The sequence below is a fragment of the Pelodiscus sinensis genome, chromosome 2 (genome assembly GCF_049634645.1).
Source record: "Pelodiscus sinensis isolate JC-2024 chromosome 2, ASM4963464v1, whole genome shotgun sequence".
Classification (NCBI taxonomy): domain Eukaryota; kingdom Metazoa; phylum Chordata; order Testudines; family Trionychidae; genus Pelodiscus; species Pelodiscus sinensis.
Window position 1 is genome coordinate 225878698 of NC_134712.1, and position 17744 is coordinate 225896441.

The 17744-nt window shown below is 39.9% G+C and overlaps 1 protein-coding gene across 1 annotated transcript in view; it reads right to left on the minus strand.

Moving 5' to 3' along the window:
- The window catches only part of LOC102448541 (protein nucleotidyltransferase YdiU), a 41962-nt gene that overhangs the window by 18679 nt on the left and 5539 nt on the right, over nucleotides 1-17744 (minus strand). The window contains 10 exon segments of the mRNA XM_006115281.4: nucleotides 3988-4080; nucleotides 4172-4253; nucleotides 4353-4397; nucleotides 4709-4721; nucleotides 4724-4837; nucleotides 6736-6819; nucleotides 7123-7195; nucleotides 7806-7875; nucleotides 8391-8478; nucleotides 10098-10165. Coding sequence (XP_006115343.2) covers nucleotides 3988-4080; nucleotides 4172-4253; nucleotides 4353-4397; nucleotides 4709-4721; nucleotides 4724-4837; nucleotides 6736-6819; nucleotides 7123-7195; nucleotides 7806-7875; nucleotides 8391-8478; nucleotides 10098-10165 — 730 coding nt within the window.

Consider the following 17744-nt stretch of genomic DNA (forward strand, 5'->3'; position numbering starts at 1 on the left):
AACTAAACCTCCCTTGCTGTAGTTTAAGCCCATTGCTTCTTGTTCTATCCTCAGAGGCCAAGATGAACAAGTTTTCTCCCTCCTCCTTATGACACCCTTTTAGATACCTGAAAACTGCTATCATGTCCCCCCTCAATGTTCTCTTTTTTAAACTAAACAAACCCAATTCTTTCAGCCTTCCTTCATAGGTCATGTTCTCTAGACCTTTAATCATTCTTGTTGCTCTTCTCTGGACCCTCTCCAATTTCTCCACATCTTTCTTGAAATATGGTGCCCAGAACTGGACACAGTACTCCAACTGAAGCCTAATGAGTGCAGAGTAGAGCAAAAGAATTACTTCTCATGTCTCGCTCACAACACACCTGTTATGCATCCCAGAATCATGTTTGCTTTTTTTGCAACAACATCACACTGCTGACTCATATTCAGCTTGTGGTCCACTATAACCCCTAGATCCCTTTCTGCTGTACTCCTTCCTAGACAGTTGCTTCCCATTCTGTATGTGTGAAACTGATTGTTTCTTCCTTAAACTTCATCCTGTTTTCCTCAGACCATTTCTCCAATTTGTCCAGATCATTTTGAATTATGACCCTATCCTCCAGAGCAGTCGTAACCCCTCCCAGCTTGGTATCATCTGCAAACTTAATAAGCGTACTTTCTATGCCAATATCTAAATAGTTGATGAAGCTATTGAACAGAGACGGTCCCATATCATATGGCATAGCCTCAGCACAATATTTTCTGTAATGTTCGTTTACTGCCTCCCCCACTAAAGACTTTGGTTTTGGATGGGTGAACAGAAATTCAGTCTTTAGCTAGGATGAAATATTTCTTATCCACTCATTTGCACATCAGCAGAATCATTGCAGGGAACTTCCAGATGGATTTGACAGGATCCAACTCAGCCTAATTGGTAGGGAAGGCAACTTGGGTAGAGGGAGTCCCGTTGGAGAATATCCAGGATGTATGTTGTGATTCCCTAATCTGGAGGAATCTGCCATGCACTTCATTAACTCTTAAGTGTCAAAAGTCATCAGCCACAGTAAGTGAGGGAAGCATAACAACTTCATCTGGGGAAAGTGACTTCTTTATTTGCCCTGGCTTCCTGCTCCTCAAACATGCCTCAGGTAAGAGAGGAGGAGCAGTTGGAGTACAGGAGCTTCTTTCCCTGTATTTCTTGAAAGAGAGACTAGGGGTATGGGAAAACTGTTGATGGATCCCAGTAGGTCACTGAAGAGGACCAAAAGGCATCCAGGGTGGCAACCATTTGTGCTCAAACTAGCTTTGGGTACAATGGGCCAGTCTCGAGTGCAACTCTCTTCTCTTGTCATAAGTGCCAGAATGGAAATACTTTGTATGAAGTGTTATGGAACCCTATATCCAAATATTCAAACTGGAGGAAATTTCTCTCTCTTTAAAGGGGGAGGACCAGTAGACTCTCAAGATGTTGGCAAGTCAAGTAGTATTGGGGAAAGGTCCAATCTCAGTGACTGTGCTTTGCATGGTACAGATAACCTCCTGGTACCCACTACTAAGGGAGGCTTTGGCCCCTCAAACAAATAGATCTCTTGAGAATCTGAATTCCTGTGATACCAGGTTGATTTGAAGAGTAGGGTGCCATTCCATTGTTAGTATATGCTCTTTTGGTAAGTTCACTCTAGTTGAAATAGACAGTACCGATGAAGATGCCTTGGAGGGTGCTGAGACTGGATACGAGGCATGGTGTCTTCCAAGTAATGAAGCTGCCTTAGCAGCCAACTTAGACGTCAACTTTACCAAAGGAGTTGTAGGTACTACTCTCTGAAAGGAGGAATGCTTTGATGAGGCATGCTTTTCTTCTGCTGAGCATGGTGCCCGAGGCACAGAATCAATACTGAGAGCATCTGGAGCTTCGGCCACACCCAAGGAGGAATGCAAAGTCTTCACAGTAGTTTTGCTCTGCAGGGATTGAGGTCTTTTTGAAGTGGACCCTTTCTGTGGAGAATGGCTTCATTTTCTATGGGCCTTCTCAGTGGATCTACCCCAGGTAGAAGGTGAACATGTCAAAACTGACAGGGTACTATGTACATTCAGTGACCGACATCCAGGGTTCTTCTGACTTGGATTTGAGGCCATTGGAGGGAATGGGCCATCATTGAACATCTCAGTTTTAGCGCCAAATGTTTTTTTGCCCTACCCTTAAAAGTTGAGCAGATGGAACACTTTTGTGGGATATGATATTCCCCTAAGCCAAGACAGATAACAGAAATGCCAGTCACTGAATGGAATTGCCTCCCTGGTAAGAGATACACTAGTTGAAGCCCAGAGATCCTGACTTACCCAACCCCCTGGGTAGCAGAATCTAACACAGGACGTTTCCCTACCCCAAAGGGAAAAGGGATCAAGAGAAAGTCCCACTAAATAAAAAGTAAATAAAATAACTAAAGAAAGGTAATGTGGATGAGACACTTCAAAAGTAAATGCACACTATCTTAATGACCTGGATGAGGGGATTGATTGCACCCTCAGCAAGTTTGTGGATGACACTAAGGTAGGGGAAGAGGAAGATACATTGGAGGGCAGGGATAGGCTCCAGAGTGACCTAGACAGACTAGAGGATTGGGCCAAAAGAAATCTGATGAGGTTCAATAAGGACAAATGCAGAATCCTGCACTTGGGGCAGAAGAATCCCAAGCATTGTTACAGGCTGGGGACCAAATGGCTAGGTAGCAGTTCGGCAGAAAAGGACCTGGGAATTTCAATGGATGAGAAGCTGGATATGAGTCAATAGTGTGCTCTTATAGTCAAGAAGGCGAATGGAATATTAGGTTGCATTAGAAGGAGTACTGCCAGGAGATCCAGAGAAGTGATTATTCTCCTTTATTCGGCACTGGTGAGGCCACATCTGGAATATTGCGTCTAGTTCTGCCCCTCCACCCCACTACAGAAAGGATGTGGATGCACTGGAGAGGGTCCAGTGGAGCTTCTCCAATGATTAGGGGGCTGCAGCACATGACCTATGAGGAGAGGCTGAGGGGTTTGGGCTTATATAGTCTGCAGAAGAGAAGAGGATTTGCAGCCTTCAACTTCCTGAAAGGAGGTTCCAAAGAGGCTGGAGAGAGGCTGTTCTCAGTGACAGATGACAGAACAAGGAGCAATGGTCTCAAGTTATAGTGGGGGAGGTCTAGGTTAGATATTAGGAAAAACTATTTCACTTGAAGGGTGGTGACATACTGGAATGGGTCACCTAGGGAGGTAGTAGAATTTCCATCCCCAGAGGTTTTTAAGTCCCTTGGATGGGTTGATTTAGTTAGGACTGGTTCTGCTTTGGGCAGGAAGCTGGACTCGATGACCTCCTTAGGTCTCTTTGAGCCCTATGATTCTAATGTTCTGTGTCAGGCCTAGGAGGTTGAGAAGGAAACAGGGAGGTTAACCCAATGCAGCTCTATACAGCCTTGGAACAGGGCCCGAGGAAGTGTAGGTCACATGTGCATGCCAATGACAATGAGCACTAAAAAAATGATTAAAAGTACAAGGGTCTGGGCTCACCTGAAGTGGACACTGCTTGAAAAAGAAATATAAAGTTACTGCCTTGAATAAACATTTGCAGTAGCAGAATCCTTGTCTGTAAAGGCTGTAGAACATAAACTTTGAAGATACCATATATATTTTACGAAGAACTGCTTTTAACTATCACTACACTAAATGTGGGGTTTTTTCCCATGAATATTTCTACGGTTTAAAAATATACATTTAAAAGAGCAATAAAATGTCAGGAGATGGCATCATCTTAGCAATCCTTTCGTCTAATGTGGTTCAGAAGACATACATGATATATGCAAGCATTCATGCAAGAGAAGCTGTATGTGTATTTCTGTGACTGTCCACGTGGTGACTGAAAATTTGATTCATGCAGTTTTTACTATGTTCGCTTATTTATTCCATACTCCCCTAAGTGAGCTTAAAGTCCAGTAAAATGTTTGTAAAATATCGTGTATTAATTAATACCTGAGGAATATGGAGCTCTTTCAGCTGGTTTTGAGTAATCTCACTGAGCTGCCGAAATGTCATTGTAAAATCAGCCTTTGTATCTTCCATGAGCTAATGAAATTAAATATATTTCTATCAGTGTTTTTAATATATTAGACTTCAGTTCAAATATCCCCAAAAGAATTACCAATAATTAACTCACTCTTAGAAGAAATGCAATCAAATAGTTATCGTCCTCACTCTTCCCAAGGAGACCCAATTTTGCTCTAAATAGTTCTGTAAAACTGAAAGTAGTAACAAAAATTATGAAATCAAAGACATTGTTCTGAAACCATATTCTATTGTATGTGCTTCTTTAAAATCTGAGTTATGAAAGTACCTACTGGGTATAATAATGCTCAGAGTATCCCTCCAGAATCTGGGAAGCACTATAAAAATAAGGAAATGTCAAATCCTACAAACCAGTAGTAACACCAAACACACATTCAGCTTCACACTCAAGTGTGAAACCTTCCTCTGTCTTATATCTATTTATGAAGGATTTCACTCCTGTCCCTATTTTGATATTTTTCCTATATGTTTAAAAACAGTCTTGTCCCATAACATATCCAGAAAAATCTTTCGATTTAGAAATCAAACTTTCTAAAAAGATATCCCCCTTTTCTCCTACACATATGGCCATTATAATACATCTCTCTGCTTCCTTTTAAGTGTGAAAATTTTTTTAAGGATAACTTACAGCTGCCTTTGTCTGGACCCAATAAAGGTTGTAGAGATTGTAACAGCTTGTTCAGATTAAACATCCCAACTTTTGCTTGGTTTCCTATTTTATATCTCCTTTCATCATCAGAGGTGTTTGGAACAAAATCTGTTTGAAACAAAACGTATTTCTACAACAGATTAATCAGAATAAATAACCAAAATTAAAATATTAAACTAGGCTACTTTTTCATATTTACATAGCAAATTCATAGAAGATCTGCAGGCACTAAATATTAAATTGGAATACTCCAAACACAAGAATATTTATTTATACTGGATTAGCCCAAGATCTAACATTTGCCAAAATAAGGACTACATTCTCAAAGCCCAAGTACCCAGATGATTGCAAGTGTTGTTTTCCTACTTCAAGATGCAGAATCAATTCAGATGTTTAAACTGCCAATCTTTTTTACACTCGGAACAATGTTTCAGCACAAATAATGCTACTATTAAATATCATATGGCTAGATGCCTAGAGATTCTGGACTTCCAAGCAGTATCTTTTTATGATGTAATCTAAGTAAATAAGATGCATATATTTTAAGTAATCTAGTGACACTAATTTTCTGAACCTAACATTTATTTCACAATATATATTATTATATATATGCTTCTGAAATATTTAGAGTTATAATATTTCAGTACAAGAAAATCCTCTTTAAAGAGTGGCAAATAGGCAGATAGTGCATACAGGACCAAAGGGATAAAACCACAGAATCAACCTTAGAAAGGATGCAGCATATACCATCCAGAACAGGGCCAGTTTTGCTGATCAGTGCCTATCGGGGCAGAGCTGTCATCCTGGATGCTCCTTTTCACACTCTGAAGAAACTACTATCACAAGCAATACTAATGGGGATCAGTCCCAGGACTCAGAAGGAAACAAGAACTGTGACTATGAACACCATCTCAGCAGGTGTGTCAAATAGGAATTTTACTTTCATCTAATGATTGTTACTAGATAGGGGCCCAAAACACTATGGATGCAAACCCACTCTTCTCTCCAGCCCACCTTCACAACTGTGATTTTTCAGGAGCCAAGACACATATTCAAATCCCCAGATCTACATCCACACCTCTGGTTTCACTTTGAGGAAAGAATTAAAGCTAGAAAGGGCCTCTTTTTACGGTTTGCCTAAGGTGTACAAGATCAGATTTCAAGAGATGTTCATCATTTGAGGTTGAAATTTTATGAAAACAGTGTGATTTCAACACCACTGATTCTGACATCCAGCTAGGATGTGACTTCTAACTTCAGGTAACATAGATCTGAACACCATTTTCTGGATATACATCTAATAATTATAGATGGAGAAAGTAATCTAAATCATGCTTTCAATAATGAAAGATTTACAGTAGAGTATCATAAGTGGGCAGGTTTGATCCCCCCATATTAACAGTTGTAGCTGTAGAGCCAAATTAATAAAATATGACATATAGGAATTAGGGATATGAATGGGTAACCAGTTAACTGCAGGGGTTGGGCAAGGAAGTGTGTGGATGGGAGCAGCCCCGTAGGGGGAGGGATCCTACTTACTCAGTTAACTGGCTAAATTCAAAGTTTAACCAGTTAATTGATTAACTGGGATTTTACATCCCTAATAGGAATTAATATATGTATTTTACTTTTGGATACTTGTAGCTGTATTTGAGTTTTACAGATTTTTTTGGGATCTCGGCTATAGCATCTGTGAATCTGATGAAAGTCAGTATGAAGGAGTCTCCTTGGAAATAGGTTTAGTAGTAATAGACATTATTTGCAAGTTTTTTAATATATCATTTAAAATGCAACTTGTGTAATACACAATAAAACTGGTCTCTGACTCAGAAAGCATCTAGATGCACAAAACGTATTTTCTGACCAATGTACATGTAACACATATATGCAGGATCCATGTGCTAATAATGGTTGGGACTTTCTGAGCATACAAAAATTATGTAACTTAACACAATAAGAAGGAATTTAATTTCCTACAAAAAAGCATATACATGTGCTATACTCACTTGGATCATAGGATTCCATAAAACCAAATGGACCATAATCTATAGTTATGGATAACAAACTGAAGTTATCTGTATTGCACACACCTAGAATTAATCAACAACAAAAATAAAATTGTCAAAATAATTTTTTTTTTGTCTAGACACTGCTGATTTATCAAAGCAGAAAATTTCCTGAAAGACCAAGATAACAGTGGATCCAAATTGCAATATCTGAAGTTGGGCCTAGCAGATGAGAGTATCAGTGTTTATTTAAAATTTTTAAAAAAGTTTAAAATGGGGCAAAAAACCCAAAACACTTTGAGTTTATTGTGGGTAAAGAGATTTTTGACAGACAATAATATTTTACAATTACTACACCAAAAATTTAATTTAGCTATCATAGCTTACCATGAGCAAAGCCCACAGACATCCACAATGCAATCAGATTTGCTGTCTCCACTACCACTTTAGAGAAAAAGTCCTGAAATCAAACACATTTTTCACTTCAAACCCTTTCAATAAAAAATACAAATAAACAGTTTGTTATTGAATATATAATGTAATTAAAATAACAGTTGGTACACTATATTCTATTTTCTCTTTCATATTTGGGCATGTATTTTCATGCCTATCAGAAATTTTACATGGCATTCTCAATGAGATTGTGGCTGATCTTATCCAAGAATACACAGTGGTGAGTGACAATACACACATTCAGTTGCAATATTGATAATGCTAAAACAAAAGTGTTACAGTAATGATCAAAATATATTGCATTTGTTATGGGTAGAGCATGATCCTGCACTCTATTACTAGTCTAGGGTTAGTATATGAAAGGCACAAGGGGAACCAACGTTAATGGAAAATTAGCTTAACATAAAAATGTTCATGTAAAGGAAAAGGGCTGGGAAAGACAATCTTCACTCTTGATGTTGAAGGGAGAACTGTGAAAACATTACAGAATATTTGCAAACACCTGTTTGAAGAAAAACAGCAAGCTCATTTCAGTGACATTTACTTTTTATGACTTAAAACAAATTATAGTTTTGTTCACAATACTCATGCAAAGTGAAAGTCTCTTTTATACTCACTAGATATCTATTTGAATCATTCATGTTGATTGATGGAAAATGTTCTTGTATGATAAAATCTAATAGTGTCCTGAAAAAGAATCAAGAGTTTTTTAAGCAAAACCAGTATTTAGCACACCCAGACCCTTATGAAAATTAATCCTTATTAGCAGGGCTCGACAAATCAGTGTATCTACTCGCCCAGGGCAAGTAGATTTCAGCCAGTCGCCCCGTTCACCAGCGGCATGCGCATGCGCATGCGCAATGCAGGTCTAGCGCATGCGCAGTGCGGGGCTGGCGAGTAGATTTCGCTGCGGTTTGTCAAGCCCTGCTTATTAAGCTTAATTAATGGAACTACTTGTGTGTGAATTTAAGCTTGTATGTATGTTTTTGCAAGGTCAAGCCCAATGAGTTAAATGCAGCCCTTAGTAAAAATATCTTGCATTTGAATGTTTATTAAATAGTACTCCTTTCCTTATAAAAAAATAGTAAAATCAGGTGACTCAATCCAATAAGTGATCTTCCTAAAATACTACTGTACATACATTTTTTAATAGATTTTACTGATTAGAATTAATGTAATTACTATGAAGATTTCCTACTAACCTTTGCAACTCCAGTTCCCTAGAATGAGCTAAAATTTCCAAGGAACCTATACGAAACCATGATTTGGCAACACGCAAGACTACTGCACCTTAAACACAAACACGGAGGTTAACCTGCTGATACTCTATTTAAATTTAAGACAAGTATTACAGCAACACATAATAATACACACACACACATACACACACACGTACGCACATATACGTATACACACACATACAGAAAACATACACATTTTACATAAACAAATAAAACATAAAAATCAAATAGGAGTGTGAGTACATCATTAAAACAAATATTTTACCCTTAAATGTTTAAGTTGTTTGAAAATGACACATACATAAAACCTTTAAAAAAGAAATAGGAGCTTATATGGAAAACTGTGCATTTAATTCCAAGAAGAAAAAGGGGCAAATGATTATGAAATGAAGAAGAAAACCAAAAAGAGACTAAAGAAATGAATCAGAGGTTGAAAAGGGCCACATTTCAAAAAAGAGTAGTGATTTCGGTTTTCTATTCACTAGGGATGTAAAATCCCCTGTAATAGGATAACTGGTGAAACATTAAGTTTAACCTGTCAACTGATTAAACAGGGGCAGGCAGTGGGACTGGAGCATCTCCCCTCCCCTTTACCGTAGGCAGGGGATGCTCCAGCCTGGCTTCTTCTGACCCTACAGTGAGACGCCAGCTCCCTGCCTGCATGGGTTGGGAGTCGCAGCCTTGTGCAGGGCAGAGAAGTGGCAGCCCCGCCTCAGCTGCCATTTCCGGCCCCACGCAAGGCTCCTGACTATCAGCCTACAAGTCACCATGCTCCATGGGCCGCTCCCAGGGAACAGTTAATTGTTACCTGGTAAGCATCACCTGTTAAGGGTGATGCTTACTGGTTAACCAGTTACCTGTTCACATCCCTACTAGTCACTTGTGAAAATGTAGGCCTAGAAGCATGGATCAAATGTTCAAGAAAACTCATCCTGTCAGAAACAGCATCACTTGTCACGCAATGCTAATTCAAATAGAGGAATGTATCAGGATTATTATGGAGGGCCATAGTCACCTAACTTAAAGCTGAGAAATAAGACATACATACTAAAAGAATAAAGGGGGGGGGAGAAAAGTCTTCTTTGGGAATTGCATTAATATACTGCAAGTTGTATATTAACTCTTTGAAACCTTTTCCAGGGGAAGGTACTGAGGTAACAACCTTCCTTCCCCTTCTATTCCTACCCTTCCCCACAACCTTTCCTCCAACACGTGCACTTTTATTTGCCATAAAAATCATAAGCAATTTTAGCTTCTCTTTTTAACATTACTTCTTCATTCTCCCTAACTCAGAGAGAAAGTATTTTGTAGCAATAATTAAGGTTAGGGTTACCACATTTCAGGTTCCCAAAAAGAGGACAACGTTGGAGGGGAGCTCCATCAAAATTCCCCCTTCACCTCATCTGTTGCAGCGGTTACAATCAAATTTGGAAAGAGAAAACACACACACAGATCAGGTGTACTTCACCAACAGCAGTCCTGAGTACAAGAATTTTAAATTAAGAAATATTTGAGGGCTGATTTCCTCAGGAGGAAAGATATATCTAAATAAAGAACTCTCTAGAAATGAGATGATACAGTGCATATTTTTGTTCTAAACATAATGTATACTTGGAAAGTGCACTATGTAAAAAAATGATTGGAGAATATTTTAAATGCATTGATTACCTCTTTCTTTTTTAACACTTCCATTGTAAAACTGATCTCTCCACACATCATCATCACTTACAACTAAGCTGTAAGAAAAACGAGAAAGCCATGAAAGATGTCTCAGCAAAAATATTTTATACCCAACTCCAAGCCACTTTTGCAATCATATTTCATTTTAAAGAAGAAAGAAAAGATGAATAATTTGTGTGCTGGTATGCTTAAGACTTTATAAATTATATAAGCTGGTGACAAGATGAAGCTACTGCTTATTGCAAAATGTGTTTGTTTCACCTTTACCTTGTCTTCCAACCACACAAACCATCCTTTGTTTCTTTCATCTTGGCCATCTCGTCATAATCTTAAATGTTGAGCTCTGGTGAGAGGATTATGGGGTTTTTTTTAATTTGTACTATACAGCACCTCTCATGTTTGGGATTCTGATTATTAACTGATAGATACCATTGTAAGATAATTAACAATAGTCTCAGACTCCCAGCTGGTTGAAGGAAAATTAAAAAAGACCCAAAACACTAACTTCACAATGTAGGTTTCTTTCTTGATGTGAACTAGTTCTATCATATTAGTAGTCTCATGGAGAGACTTACTACTATTTGCAGTGATCCTGCTTACTGAAAAGGATCCTAACACAGATATCAAAGGGCCATAATGTGTTTTGTGAGGGAAAGGGTTGTAGTTTTTCATTGGCAGATGCACTTTAACTTTTCAAATATAATTTTTTTATCAATTTGCATGAAATTTTGATGCTACTATAAAGAAACCGAGTACCTCTCAAACCCTATGTCTAAACTGCAGAGTTTCTGTGCAAAAATGGCAGCTAACTCTGTTCCATAGCAAGAATGCTGTCCAAGCCGAATAGGGCAGACTCTGACACCACTCTCCAGGCCCAGCTGGAGCACAGGGTGTAGAAGGGCAAGGGCCAAGACAGAGGGTGGGGTGGATCTGAAGTAGGAGGGCCACAGCCCACCTAGGCCAATCCATGGATATGCCCCTGCCTAAAACATGTATTTTTCATTTACATCATCATGCAGAACTAAAGCGTACAATTCACTTTCTCTCCAAAATGTATTATTTCATAAGATTAACAAAATAGAAGAGAATTTTCAGCATTATTTGGCAGTCCCGTCTGCGACAGTACAGAGATCAGCAAAGAACCAATCCACACCAACCTTGCAGGGATAGCTCTTCCCCACAAGTTCAAGGAGTGGACCTCTCCAAAGTAGAAGATGGAAACTCCAAACAGAAGAGCCTTCAAATATGTTGTTCTGGAGTTATGAAGATTGTGTTTTTCAGTCTGAACAATGTCATTAATTAATTAGACACACTTAAGAATTAGTAGTTTAAAGCCCAAAATAACAAGTCAATATATAAATAAAGCCAGAAGAAGCAAATCCAATAAAGAAAGTAAAACTAAAACAAAAATGTGTATGGGATGGTGTGTATTAGCCCTTTAAGGTTCAGACAACTAACAAAGTATTCCTCTACCTACAGCAGAAAAGTATCTGAGAATAACCGGTTAAGAAGCTGAGTTTTCTTTGTAAGTAACTCTCATTACTCTAAAGACTAACAGAATATGTAAATGGTATCATCTGAAGATGTGGGCTGTGCCCACGAAAGCTCATGATACCATCTACATATTTTGTTAGTCTTCAAAGTGCTGCCAGATTATTTGTTGTTTTTAAAATTTTTCCTGTTACAGACTAACTCAGCTACCCCTCTGAAGTTCTCATTACTCTAACAATTAATGCAGTAGGAGGTATGGTATCTGCTACCTTTCTCTGTGAATGAGGCCTGGGAGATTATAGAGTCTGACCAATGAGCCCACAGGAAGAACTCTTGTCCCAGTGACTAGAAGCAAGGAGATTTACCTGTATTTTTCGACTTTTTTCTGTTTTGGGTTTTTTTTTTGTATTTCTGCTTGCTAACAACTGAAAAAGGGATACCTGTCCATGGTCCATAAATAACTAGTTGTTCTGTGGAATGTTTTATTAAAAGCCTAATAAATCCTAGGATCCTAAGAGGAGGAAAGTTTATTTGCATTTAGAAAATCCATATGTAATGTCCACTCATACACCAGGAAACTTCATTCCATTATGTGATTTGAAGGAGCTAGATCACTGCATCTCATCACTAGATTGTTAACAGACATCTTCAGAAATAAATCTGCACATTCTCTACTAACTGTAAAGAGCCAACAGTAGGATTGTTCTGCATGCAGAAGTATGAAAATATGGGAACTGAAAACTGGTAAGTCTGAAGTTTCAGTGAATGGTTAAACTGTTCTTTCTTAAGTTAGAGATAAAAAAACAAAGGACAGATGTCTTTCAAGAAAAAAAAGACTGACCACAAAATAGAGAAATCCCACCTCATTGCTGTCAAAAAGACTGAATCCTCAAAATTAGTTCTGCAAATTAAATTAGCCAATGTTCCCAATTAGCCTAAGCTTTTGTTCATCTTATAAAAAAAATATCAGAGACTGGTTAGAGATTTGCCTATTTATTTAGACTTTGTCAAATGAACATTAAAAGAATATCTAACCTAGGTATCAGATAATTAAAAATACTTCTATTTACCCAAGAGAAAAACAGCAATAGCAAACCATCAACTTTTCATTAAAAAAAAAAAAAGTCCACCAAACTCAAATCTCCCCATTTTTGCTAGTGAAAAACCTTATCTTCTGCAGATAAAAATCCAGAGTCCGTCATATACTTTACAAGACTCAACCTTCCTTTTAGTCACATTAATGGATTTTGATCAGTACCCTAAAGGCCAAAGAAGGTGGATTATTTCAGATAAGGGTTGGGATAGCCATTTTCAACGTCAAGGGACTCTCACAGTGAGCTCCCTTCCAGGAATTCTCTGCTGATCTTTTATGTATGGCAACTCAATGGATTTTACATAGACATTGATTATATTAGCCTTTTTTCTTTCAGAAAATGTTTCCCGCTATTGTTAAACTGGTGCAGTTCTATTAGTGGTACCAACAGTGAAAGCACTAGCAAAGATGGCAGCTGCCATAGTTTTAACCACTGTTTAAGGTAGAACTATGTAATCAGAGTAAGCTTGAAATCTCAATAGATAAATTAACAACATGGGAGATTTTTTCTGAACAAAGGCTGATTTGGACATAGCCATGTTGGATGAATACATTAGTCAGGGAATGTGTGATGGCAACAGTTAGATTTTAGCAGAAACAAAATGAGAAAACCTCAATAATTCAAGAGAAATGGGCAAAAATCTCAACAATATGGAATGAATAGCAATAGGGAAGTGAGCAAGCACATGGTCACTCAAAACTGTGTACCTCAGAGCAGTGAAGTTTTTACTATCTTCAACAGAAACAAGGCTGCAGGGATTTTTATTAGTTCTTTTGGATCACTTGAATGCTAACAGATTTCCTGCAAATTTCCAACATAGAAATATGACTGCCTTTATTACTGACAGTGCATCCATCACTTGAGGGAGAGGAAAATACCAGCAACTGGTAATTTGCTTACAAAAAGGTGGTATCTGCCCTGGTGGGATGTCCAACACATGGATCAACTGGCTGAGGAGCCATGCAAAAGTGCCTACGCTCCTCACTGGGAACATGCTGTAGGTCTGCATTTTAAATGTAGTAGGAGCATGGCTGCCTGCCCACCCAGCTCTTACTACAGTTAAACTGCTGAGTGGTACAGTGGGTAGCTCCCGGGCCCAGCACAAGCTGGAACTGAGCACCTTCCCCTATTGACTAATCATGTAGTCAATAAAAATTCTATCGACTACATCGGTGTTTCTCAACCTTTTTTAAGTACCGCCTTTTAAAAAAAAATTACCCCCAGTACCTACAGTTTTCAGACACCATATTTTTCTACCATTGCAACACATTTGTTTAAACAACTTAATCGCAGCCAGGCAGGCAATGAAAATTTTGGGTGTAAAAAGTACAAAAATAATAAAACGCTGTAAAACTTAAAACAAAAATTCAGTTTTCTCCAAATTTCAGTTATGTTGATGTACCCCCCAGATTTCTCTCGAGTACCCCTAAAGGAACTTGTACCACTGGTTGAGAAACACTGGTCGACATGATTAGTTAAATACCCGCTTCTTAACATCCCTTAGCCACAGCATTTCCCCGCTGCATGGTCAGCCTTTTTTGGGGAGGCTTAGCTTCCTTGGCCTTTTATATACGCTGCTCATGGGCCCAGAGCAGACCAAATAAAGTGTTGTATCTGCGATTAAGTACAACCAGTAGGGATAACTGCCTTTACATTGCAAACTGGTACAATAGGCACATTGTTAGGAGAAAAGACAGTAGGGCTGGCACCTCACCTACCCTTAGCCCTGCATCCTCCTGGTGCCTCCCCCTTCCCTCACTGCCCCTGGCCCCTTTGCCCTCTTTTTCCCTGATGCCCACTCTCTGTCCCATTCCCCTCCTGCCCTCTGTGCCCTCACACATGACTTGCTTCATCCCCACCTTTCTCATGCCCACCCCTTCTTTCAAACCTTCTCCCAGCACCTCTCCCTCCTCGAGCCCCCAATGCCCTTTTCCTCTCCTCTCCTCTCTCAGCATCACCCTGTCCCTACTCCCACGGACACCTCCCCTCCTGCCCTTTTTCTCTGCACTTGGCCCCCTGCCATTTGTCTCTCCTCCACTCTCTTGGTGCCTTCCTCTTTCTTCCCCCTCCCCCTCCGCACAAGCCCCTTCCTTTCCCACCCCTCCCCCCTCCGCACAAGCCCCTTCCTCTCCCACCCTTCCCCCGAGTTTTCCCCCTCTGCTACCTTCTGCCTTCCACTTTGCGGGGCTGCAGTCTGCGGTCGGGCCCTGGACTCCGAACCCGAAGCTAGGCCGCACGACGCAACGTGGCGCCAAAGAGTTTTAAAGTCCCGGGCCGTGACGTTACGTCACGCCTGGGTGTCCTCCCACTCACCTGAGAACGCCACGCATGGAAGCAGCAGCCAGCGAGGGGGAGTCGCACTGAGAGCAGTGCACGGCAGGGACAGGCCGGGGCCAATGGGGACGTTGTGGGAGGACGCGCGGGGGGGCTGGCAGGTGGGGGCTGGGGAGAGACCCGGCTCCACATACTGCTGGAGCAGGGCCCCCGGCTCTGAATATTAACTCGCCGCCCATGGCGCCCAGCACACTTCCGGGTTCAGGGCGCGGGGTCCCTTTAGGCACGGGGCCCCATTTGGGGGAATTGGGCGAATCAGCCTAAGGCCAGCCCTGGGGGTATGTCCCAGACACGACAGGACTGAACTGGGCTGCTGGCCAACCTGCTAAAAAAATTTACTGGCAGGGGAGGGGTGAAATGTGTGTAGCCTCTAACATTAATTGATAAGCTTTTGCTTATTGGTTGATAGACTAAACTACTACATCCCTACACCATTTACAGCCAAGAGAAGCTGTGGGAAGCAGCAGCCCAGGACACTTTGCTTCCCATAGCTTCCCTTGGTTGCAAATGATGAACCGCAGCCAATGGGAGCCAGTAAGTAAATAAACCGGAGCAGCCCCGGAGCAGCTCTCACAGAGTGGGACCACGGAAGACTTTGAGAAATGCTGCTCTAAGTTGCCACAGGACTACTCGTCAGTTTTACAATTATTTCAGTGACACTTTACCAAATTGCCAAGTACAATGTGCTAATGAATACTATGCATGCAACACATTTAGTACACAGTTAAGGAATAATGTTTGATAGTAGCACTGAAGTGAACGATTTGTTCAGACAACAGTAAAGGAAGGACATAACCTGGCCTTAAGCTTTCACACTAATGTCTACACAAATTTGTGGGTTTGCATCACTTACTGACACTCTGAGATCTTTTGTTGAAATGAGTGAACAGACCTTCTGACATGTCATTTACAAACACTGTACTCCAGCAGAGCAAGTGTGTTTAAAAATAATGTTAGAGAGGTTTGCAACCACAGAAACCACAAGAGTTTGTATTGTGACAGCTGAATGTGATGCATTTGCTGCAGAATGTTTACTTTCTCTGAACTCTGAAATATATGAGCCCCAGATATGACCGTGTTATGTGGAACACAAAATAAATGCCACAATTTTAACCACAGATATTTTGAAAGTTTTTGGTTCACAAAATTCTAAGAAAGAAAATAGATGAATGTACTTATTAAAGTTTTGATACCTTAAACAGATTCGATTTTTTAAAATATGATCACTGTTTGCTTTTTTTAAACCTGAAGGACACTAATATACTTGATTTTTGCTTTTATTTCAGATTTTGTGCCAACATAAGTTTAAAAAATTCTGTAATAATTAAGAAAAGCATCTGATTATCTTAGAGGGGCACCTTTAACCTAAAATGCATGCTATTAATTTAAAATAGTTTTCCTATCATGTTAAGAAACATACTAAGGTTACTGCAACTGAAAGATATGGAAGACAAAATGGTTTTCTCTATTTTTGCCATTTGTTTTCTTTTTTTATGACAGTACTTGAAGATCATTATTTTCACCTTTTTTCCATACATAGTTATTTAAACTATGTCTAGACTGCAGGCTTCTTTTGGACGAAGCTTTTCCGGAAGAGATCTTCTGAAAACTTCTTCCGAAAGAGAGCATATACACAGCAAAACCACATTGAAAAAGCTGAATGGGTGCTATCTCGCATTTAAGCTGTAATTACTATGGATGGAGTAGCCACCAGGGCACCTGTGCTTTTTCCTCTTCTTGCGAAAAAACTCCCTCTTCCCCGTCCACACACACCTTTTTCCAAAAGAGCTCTTTCAGAAAAAAGCTTCTTCCTCGTAGAAAGAGATTTACCAATGTCGTAAAAACTCCTCTAGTCTTTCGATTTTTTTTGAAAGAATGTGATTGCAGTGTGGACGTAAGTGAAGTTTTTTCGGAAAAACGACGATTTTCTGAAAAAACTCTACAGTGCAGACATACCCTTAAGCTCTCATCCTGCAAAGACTTTCATGGGTGCTTATTTTATTCATGAATAGTCTCACTGACCACACATATCCCTGTAAAGTGTGAGCACGTTATTTATAGCAGGACTACTCAGCATGTGGCTCACTGGTTGCATGTGGCCTACGGCCTGTTTGTTTGTGGCCCACAGTGCAGTTTGGGTTTATGTGGGGCTCAACACAGGTGGGATCCTTTGAACATGGCCTCCACTGGGAACACGCTCAACAATGGCGAGGCATCTCCCAGACGGGGTAAACTTTGAAAGACGCAAGTGGATGGGCTGGCTGGAACAGAGGGGTACAGAGTGTCGGCATTTCTAGCCCCCAGGGAGGAGGTGCCAGGAGCGCTGGAGCATTGTGGGAAGTGCTTTGTATTCATGCCCGTCAGTGTGAAAGAAACTATTTGCATATATATATGCAGGTATATGCAACCATACTTAAGTTGCGGCCCTTGACATGTGCTGTGAGTATCATTGTGGCCGCTGGAGCTTCTAAAATTGAGTAGCCCTGATTTATAGGATCAAGAACTGGGTAAGCTAGCTCATCCTGCTCCTTGCACTGGTATTTCATACAGCAATACGGGAGAGTAAAACGTTTTTGTAATGGAAATTGTGATTATACCACCAGATAAAACTGAAAGAGAAAGTTAGTGGCAGATGCAGTTTCTCAAATTAATTTTATCTCCATTTTTGAGACCTGAGAAGATTTCACACTGATGGTGTCCTTTTAAGACATAAACA